Genomic DNA, 8,943 nt, shown 5'->3' on the forward strand with positions numbered 1-8,943 from the left:
CGGAAGAGCACCTGATAGTGATGCTGCAGAAGAAACTACTAGTCTGACGGCAACCCTGGACACCAGCCCTATGAGCTCTGAGACGTGATGATGAGTGTATAACATCTCCAGGGCTAATAAAGCAGAATAATTTAGTCCCAATTAAATCTCTCTCTCTTTTTTTTTTGGCCACACCATGCGGATTGTGGGATCTTAGTTCCCCGGCTGGGGATTGAACGTGTGCCCCCGGCAGTGAAAGCGAGGAGTCCTAACCACTGGATCGCCAGGGAATTGCCCCCATAAATCTTAAGAAAACAAACTGTAATCTCTTCTCTTTGGGGGTCATACTCCCAGGATTTTTTTGATTTTGTTTTTTTTGCTAAAATAATTTTCTTTTTTATTCTGGTGGGTTTTCCTTCATATCTAATTATTATAGGTTGTACTGTCTGAGCAATGGGTATATAACTAGAAACTAAAAAGATGAGGACAGAGTACCATCAATTAACCTCATCTCCAACTGACTCCTTCCCGAGGCCTGAACACCGATCCCCTCAGAGGGAACGGGAGGACCTCTGGGGAGGGGCTGTGCACATACATTTGCCAAAGACCAGCGATTTGAATGAGTACCTTAAAATGTGACTCTGCCTGGCTTTAAAAAGGGTAACAGATACATCTCTGTACATGTGCATTTGTTCTCTGCATTTGAGTGAACTGCTCATGATACTGAGACAGCAGGAAGACTAAGCGTGGCACACAGGATGGATACCAGCTGGCTGCGGGCCACTTCCCAAATACGAATCCTGAGTAACAAAGGCAAGAAAGAAAATAAGCCTTGTCCATGGGAGAAGTTCACGGCCAGAAACTGCATGACAGGGCTCAGCTTTAGCTGGGAGGGAGGGGACTGGAAGCCTTACTGCTTCTTTATTGTCATGGAGGACAACCACATTCAGTGATAAGAGCAGGAACTCTGCGCTCCGAAAGATCTGGGTTTGAATTCCAGCTACACCTCTTCTCAGCTGTGGCAACTGCAACCGGTTACTTCACTCTCTCTAAGCCTTGATTTCATCATCTATGCAGTGGGGACACTAATCTCTCCTTAGGGGGCAGTTTTGAGAATTTAGTGAGATACTGATTAGCACAATGTCTGTCATACAGTAAGCAGTAAATTAGAGTTATATTCAGTACTCTTTGTATTATACTAGGTTTTCTAAATGAGGTAGTAGTAAATAAACTGCATTTTAATTTTATTCATATGCCCCCCAAAACCTTTAGGCCAGGAACATTTTTATCACCCTTTAAGAGGAAAATATATCTAGAGGACAGAAACTGCACACACATTTCCTTAAAATGACAAATGAGCAGTTATTTTGTTTTCAATGTTTTGATGCCTCACCTCTCCCAGGAGTAAATTCGAATCGAATATCATTTAGTTCTTTTTTTGAATTCCTATGAAAGAAAACAAAATGTATAAAATAAATTTATGCATTCAGGGTCCGCCTACATATATCAGAAAAGCTATGCCAAGAGAAAGATCTTTCTGTCCCAGAGACTGTATGATTTGTCCTAATGAGCTCACACTGAGGGCTCAGAGCAAACAACTCAGAGTGATCATCTAATTGTTCTACAACCCTTTTAATTTATGTCCTTCACTGGTCAATACATGCCCATGCCCATCCTTATTCCCACTAAGATGATCATATAAGACTAAGAGGAATATCTGTATGAGCACAGGGAGGTGTGATTAACATGATACAGGATGCCCTTTTCTTCCTTATCCCCACTCCTACCCCCCACACCCCTATGCCTAGGAGAGTACCTTGCCCACCACTGGTGATCAGTCTGACTAGACTCATAGAATGAAACACATGATGCTCCCCCAAATCCCACAGGGGTTCAGAGGAGAAGGATAAAGAATATACAGATTGGGATAATGAGGAAAAACTTTAGAAGTAGTATTTTAGATAGGACTTAATGGATAGGAAGGATTTGGACGGGCAGAGAAGATGGGGAAAGAAATGGGGCCCATACTGGCAGCAGAGTTAATATAAGCCTCCAGAGATTAAAATGTGACTGGTGAAAGATAGTTACAGAGATTGCACACCACACCAAGTACTGAGATTAACTAAGCTCCCTGGAGGTTCTGGTTAAAGATGGAGAAATTAGAATATTATGTCTAAAGGCAGACATGAGTGATTACTTAGGACCCAAATCCATTTTATCTAAACAGTTCAGGGAGCTTAGGTCTATCTGACACATACTTGATGTTACTGAAATTGTGCTTAAAATATAGTTATCCAAATCCAACACATCCTGCCCCACAGTGATTTTCTCCCTCATGTTGTCTCTCTGCACTTGTCTACACAGACTTACACTTCTGCATGTCTACTACTGAAACTTGTTTTTAGCTATGCTAAGTACACAATACAAATCAACTTCCAACACAGACTTGATTATTGCATTTCATTTTCTCTTTTTCTCAGTATCTTAGCACAATAGCTAATAGTGCTGTACTTAGTCTGAGAGCTGAATAAAATTAAGGTCAAGTGTTCATTATCACTTTAGTGATGTGACTGTCATGCCAAGCACAAACACCTTCAAAGATAACAATATGCTAAACTGAACTGCCTAGTCATTTAACTTCAAAGTCTTCATAAGTGAGAAAAAGAATCTAGCCTCCTCTTCCATAAACAAGTCTGGAACACAGTCCACTAAAAAGCACCCTTCAAAAAGCTAACTATAAAAGCAGAAACTAACACACCATTGTAAAGCAATTATACTCCAATAAAGATGTTTAAAAAAAAAAAGCTAACTACATCACTTACAAGTATCCTCTCCCCTCCTGAAGCACATGTCAAATAGAATTGTTATATTCTCTGTTAACTGCTGTAAGTTTTCAAAACAAAATTTTGAAGAGAGACAAATAATATTCTTTGTGTACAGTTAAAATAGGATGAGATTACCAAGACACTGTATTAATTCAGAACTATTTGAGTCCAGGTATACAGAGTAGGCTTCTATAAAGAAAAGGTAACCAGATCTGCTTTCTTCACATTTATGGCATAATTTCATTACTCTTAGTGGTAAAATCAAAACATTCCCCAAACAGTCTTGCTGCCTCTACTCTAATTATGGTCATACTGAGAAGATGACTAGGAATTCACAAGTGGAAGGAGGAATGAGTCAATGCTAATTCAGGTCCTCACACTACTGCTATTATTTCTGAGGGAAATAATACACCCACAAGCAAACACACATGATCCTATCCAGTTACTCTCAGGCATGAACTACTAGAAGGGGGAGTAACTTTCAAATAGAAATCAGCATATTCAGAGTATTCAGAAAACAACAACAACAGAATGTCTACTTACCGTAATCTTAGTACTAGACTGATTGGGATCTTGGTTTCTTGTGAACCTGCTCCTGAAGACAGAGCCTAAAAAAGCATTGAAAGGTATAAAGTCATTGCCTGGACTATTAAGCATGGAGGTGACTAATGCTCATCTGCAGAAGAATCGTCCACTTGGCATCAATTTTCTTCATCTCCCGGTGTGGCCATCCTAGTCCCTAGGACACTCCCTGCTGTGGGAGGACATGTACCATAAGGCAGCAACAAGAGCTCAATGTCAAACATAATGAGAAAGATAATTCTCAAACCCACACGAAATTCCATATACAGCCACATTTAATTTTGTATTTTTCAGACCTCTCTTCCTCTATATAAGCATGAAGAACATGAAGCTGGGTTTTTCCCTTTAAAAAATCTGCCAGTGGCAACACATCTGCCAGTAAGGTCTAAACTGGCTACCCCTCACAAAACCACCCACCCTGGAGGTTCCAGATCTTTTTTTTTTTTTATTTAAAAAAATATTTTATTTTATTTATTTGGTTGCGCCGGCTCCTTAGCTGCGGCATGCATGTGGGACTAGTTCCCTGACCAGGGATTGAACCTGGGCCCCCTGCATTGGGAGCACGGAGTCTTAACCACTGTGCCACCAGGGAAGTCCCTCCACATCTTCTAATGACTAAACTAATCCTCTCCGAAAACCATACAGCTGTCCCTTGCTGTACAGAGGATATACATTCTATTTAAGCCGTTCATAAAACAAATCCAATCTTTCCATCAGTTTTCATAAGACAACTGTATCTTTTCCCATATGATGGGCAGAAATGGAAAAACTGGGCAAAGAAAAGGTAAATGAAGTTACAATGTGACTAACTGGAAGAGCTCAGAGCAGTGATCTCCAAAGACAGAGCACCACTGGGATGCAGATGAAAACAGTGCTCCGGGGACGGGGCGTGGGGGACGACGCACCCTGGGTGAGACAGCCTTCCCCAGCGATCCGAGAGGGCGAGGGAGCGGGAGCTGTGGGGCGCCAGACCCCCCAGTGCCATCCCTCCTGAGTGCAGGAGCCACTGGGGCACTGAGCCGCCTCAGTGGGCAAAACCCCTCGCCTTCGTGTGAGGAAAAAAAAAGCTGACAAGAAATTACCACCCCCCCCTCCAACTTTTGCTGTTTGAAATATTTCCATCATTAACTTATTTTGTTGCTAAATGAAACCTGTGTGATCTTTGTTAAACTCTTATCTGCATACATTTAAAACCGTGAAAACAGATTTCTAACTTGTTTCCAAATCTACCAGGACATCACCCTCATGGCATCAGGCTGCGGTCCACGTTAGCCTCCACCCTCTTCCTCCACCCGGAAGGCTGACCACGAAAGAAAGCACATCCCTGCTGTACCTGAGGCTCCGCGGGGGGCGGCAGGGAAACTTGAGTTGGCTGTGCAGTCATCTGCCCAGCTGGCTGAGGTAGATGAGCAGAAATCTGTTCTGGAACTTGGAGTAAAGTACCCACAGGATCAGTTGTTGAAAACAGCTGTAACAAAAACACACACACAGTGCTGCTTAAGCTGAGAGGAAAGGGAGGCAGGCCTGCTGACAGGCAAGCACTGCCACAGACTTTTTAAAGTAGTCCTTGTGTAGTGAACCAGCCCATCTCTACATCCCCAAGACACACCTATTTCAAATGGAAGTCAAATATCTCTATGCTTTTTAAATTAATTAATTAATTAATCTATTTATTTATTTTTGGCTGCGCTGGGTCTTCGTTGCTGCGCGCAGTTTTTCTCTGGTTGCGGTGAGCGGGGGCTACTCTTCATTGCGGTGCACGGGCTTCTCATTGCGGTGGCTTCTCTTGTTGTGGAGCACAGGGCTTTAGGCATGGGGGTTTCAGTAGTTGCAGCATGTGGGCTCAGTAGTTGTGGCTTGCCAGCTCTAGAGCGCAGGCTCAGTAGTTGTGGGGATTAGTTGCTCCGTGGCATGTGGCATCTTCCCGGACCAGGGATCGAACCCGTGTCCCCTGCATTGGCAGGTGGATTCTTAATCACTGCACCACCAGGAAAGTCCCGCTTTTTTATTTTTAAGAACTTTTTGAGGTGTAATTTACGTCCCATGAAATTCACTGGTATTGCTGTTGTTACCAGCTTGCGGGGGCGGGGCAGCGATTGTCCTGTGGGAACCACCGTTCACCTGGGTCGAGGACCCTTACTTCTTCTGGGCTGTGCTCGGCTTCTGCGTGCCTCGGATCTTGTCCAGCAGGCCAGAGACGAAGGCCTCAGTGGGTTTGTAACAGTCAACCAGCAGCTCCGTGACCCTGGCAGCTCAGGTACCATCGCTCTCCATGTCCAGGAGTTCATCCACATCAATCTCCAGTTCTGGGATCTCTTCTTCCTGGCAGTCCTAGAGGTGAGTGAGCTGCTCCAGCATCCACTCCTCCAGGTTGAGGCGCCTCCGTAGCTCCTCGCGGTCCTACTTGACCGTGACCTTCCCTTGGCGCCTCACTGGGCCCTCGTCGTCCGCGCAGCCCGGGCCCTAGCCTGCAGCCCCAGGGGGGCTCTGAAAGTAGATGCGGGGCCCTGGGCCACCACTCCCCGGTCCAGAGGCCGGAGCCACCAACGCCGCGCCCCCTGTGGGGCCGCTGTCCGCCATGGCGGCCGCCGGGGCCAGGTGCGTGCCTCGGGCCCCTCCCTGCGCTGCCACCTCTGGGATGCCCGCCAGCTGGCTCGGCCGCAGGCTCAGGTTAGCTCGTGAGCTCGTCTCCGCATGGCTCCGCGGCGAGGGAGTCGGCGGCCTACAACTCAAGTGATTTTTAGAGAATTTCTACTTCTGTAAACATCCCTACAATCTGGTTTTAGAACACTTCCATCAACTCTTCCCGTGCCCATTTACAGTTAACTCCGGCTCCCCCACCCAGCCCTAGGCAACCACTGATCTACTTTCTGCCTCTATCAATTTGCCTTTTGTGGACATTTCATATAAACCAAATTTTACAATATGCACTCTTTTTGTGTCTGGCTTCTTTAACTTAGTTTTTGAGTCAGTCATGTTGTAACAAGTATCAGTAGTCCACTTTTTTTTCCTTCTTCAGAATAGTAGTTCTTTGTGTCCTGTTTATTTTTAAGTACATCTATTCTATCCCCTTTGCCCAGCAAAATAGCACCTACAAAATACAGATTTAGTATATAGTATGAAATTATAGAAATGACATTGTTCTATGTTGGGGACCATCCATTACTTATAAAAAAAGAAAATCAACCAATGGTTCCTTAACATAACTGCAATGCTTTTCAAAATGGATCTGAAGCTTTATAACTAACATAGACATTAAACATTATTTTGTGTGTTTGAAGATTTTAGTTATGTAATGGGGAAAAAAGACTGAAGTTGAGTACAAATTCAAGTTAAACATACTCAAAATTATAAGGTAATGGGGAAAATGATATCAATGTAATGGCCAAAATTTAGAGTTAAAAGAGGAAAAAAATTAGAAGGGCAATGAGAGGTCTAATAGCTGTTATCATATAAGCAAAACAAGGAGACAAGGAAGTAAAATTTTGTGTTTACTTAGCTTCACATAAAGGAAACCAAAAGTTAGTCAGTGGTTCCAGTTTTTGATAGAAAAACAGAACTTTAAGATTAGTTTTGAAAATGCTTAAAACTATTAGCACTATTTCAAAAAGACAGCTTCTAAATTGCATGCACATATATGTATACCTATAATCAAGACAGAAAGGTTATACAAAACAAAGTAATGAGAGGATATGAAGAGATTGGAACCTTGTGCATTGCAGGTGGGAATGTAAAATAGTATAGCTGTTATGGAAAACAGTATGATAGTTCCTCAAAAAATTAAAAATAGAATTACTATATAATCCAACAATTCCCTTCTGGGTATAGACCCAAAAGAATTGAATGCAGGGACTCAAACAGATATTTGTGTGGCCATGTTCATAGCAGCATTATTCACAATAGCCAAAAAGTAGAAGAAACCCAAATGTCCATTGACAGATAAATGGTTAAACAAATGTGGTTCACACACACACACACAAATATAGAATATTATTCAGCCTTAAAAGGGAAGGAAAGAGGAAATTCTGATACATGTTACATAGATGAACCTTGAGGGCATTATGTAAGAGAAATACACAAGTCAGAAAAGGACAAATATTGTATGATTCCACTTTTATGAGGTACCTAGAGGAGTCAAATTTAGAGACAGAAAATAGAATGGATGTTGCTAGGAGCTGGTGGGAGGAGAGAATAGGGAGTTATTGTTTAATGGGTACAGAGCTGGTTTTGCAAGATGAAAAGAACTCTGGAGATGGATGGTGGGGATGGTTGCACAACAGTGTGAATGTACTTAATGTCAGTGAACTGCACACTAAAAATGGTTAAGATGGTTAATTTTATGTTATGTGTATTTTATCATAATTTTAAAAACAACAACAAAGTTATGAGCATGAGACTATGACTATGAGCATGTACAAGTTCACGTGGAGAGGCTATTTAGGCAAAGGAACAAGGAGGAGACTAAAAAGAATAACTCTGGGTAATATGTAAAATACCCTTCCACTCAATTTTTGAGAAACTTGGAATCAGTCAAGATAGGTTAAGTTAGAGTGTAACAAATAATCTTAAAATCTCAGTAAATTACAAGAACAAAAGTTATTACTTTTTTGAAAAAATTTTGCTTGTTTTAGAATTTTTTTCCTTTTTTAAAAAACTGAAGTATAATTCATTGACTTACAATATTATATTAGCTTCAGGTGTACAACATAGCGATTGGTATTTTTATATATTAAAAAATGATCACTACAATAAATCTAGTTACCATCTGTCACCTACAAAGTTATTACAATATTATTGACTGTATTCGCTATGCTGTACATTACATCCCCATGACTTATTTATTTTATAACTGGAAGTTTGTATCTCTTAATCTCCCCCACATATTTCACAATTCCCCTCACGCCCCTCCCCTTTGGCAACCACCAGTTTGTTCTCTGTATCTATGAGACTGTTTCTGTTTTGTTTGTTCATTTGTTGTTTTTCAGATTCCACATATAAGTTACATCATATGGTATTTGTCTTTCTCTGACTTATTTCACTTAGCATAATACCCTCAAGGTCCATCCATGTTGTTGCAAATGGCAAGATTTAATTCCTTCTTTGACTAATATTTCTTTCTTTTTTTAAAAAATATTTATTTATTTATTTGGCTGCCCTGGGTCTTAGTTGTGGCATGTGTGATCCTCAGTTGTGGCATGTGAACTCTTGGTTGCGGTATGTGGGATCTTAGTTCCCTGACCAGGGATTGAACCTGGGCCCCCTGAATTGGGAGTGCAGAGACCCGGCCACTGGACCATGAGGGAAGTCCCTGACTGAGTAATATTTCATTGTGTATACATACATATATATCATATCTTCTTTATCCATTCATCTATTGATGGATACTTAGGTTGCTTCCATATCTTAGCTACTGTAAATAATGCTGCAATGAATACGGGGTGCATATATCTTTCTGAATTAGTGTTTTTGGGAAAATACCCAGAAGTCGAATTGTGGGATATATAATTGTATTTTTAATTTTTTTTTTTTTTTTTTTTTTTTTTTTTGTTCACGGGGC

The 8,943-nt window shown here is 41.6% G+C and overlaps 1 protein-coding gene and 1 pseudogene across 2 annotated transcripts in view; both read right to left on the reverse strand.

Annotated features, from left to right (window-relative positions):
* The window catches only part of OXSR1 (oxidative stress responsive kinase 1), a 101,984-nt gene that overhangs the window by 4,600 nt on the left and 88,441 nt on the right, over positions 1-8,943 (reverse strand). For both annotated transcript variants that reach the window (XM_007462687.1, XM_007462688.1), the window contains exons 13-15: positions 4,720-4,854; positions 3,348-3,412; positions 1,373-1,425 (exon numbers count right to left, since the gene is read on the reverse strand). In XM_007462687.1, the coding sequence (XP_007462749.1) occupies positions 1,373-1,425; positions 3,348-3,412; positions 4,720-4,854 (253 nt within the window). The remainder of the gene's footprint in view (positions 1-1,372; positions 1,426-3,347; positions 3,413-4,719; positions 4,855-8,943) is intronic.
* Positions 5,523-8,943, reverse strand: part of LOC103071673 (protein phosphatase 1 regulatory subunit 14B pseudogene) — a 3,934-nt pseudogene continuing 513 nt past the window's right edge.

Source organism: Lipotes vexillifer, unplaced genomic scaffold (genome assembly GCF_000442215.2).
Source record: "Lipotes vexillifer unplaced genomic scaffold, Lipotes_vexillifer_v1.1 scaffold539, whole genome shotgun sequence".
In the NCBI taxonomy this organism is placed as follows: Eukaryota; Metazoa; Chordata; class Mammalia; order Artiodactyla; family Lipotidae; genus Lipotes; species Lipotes vexillifer.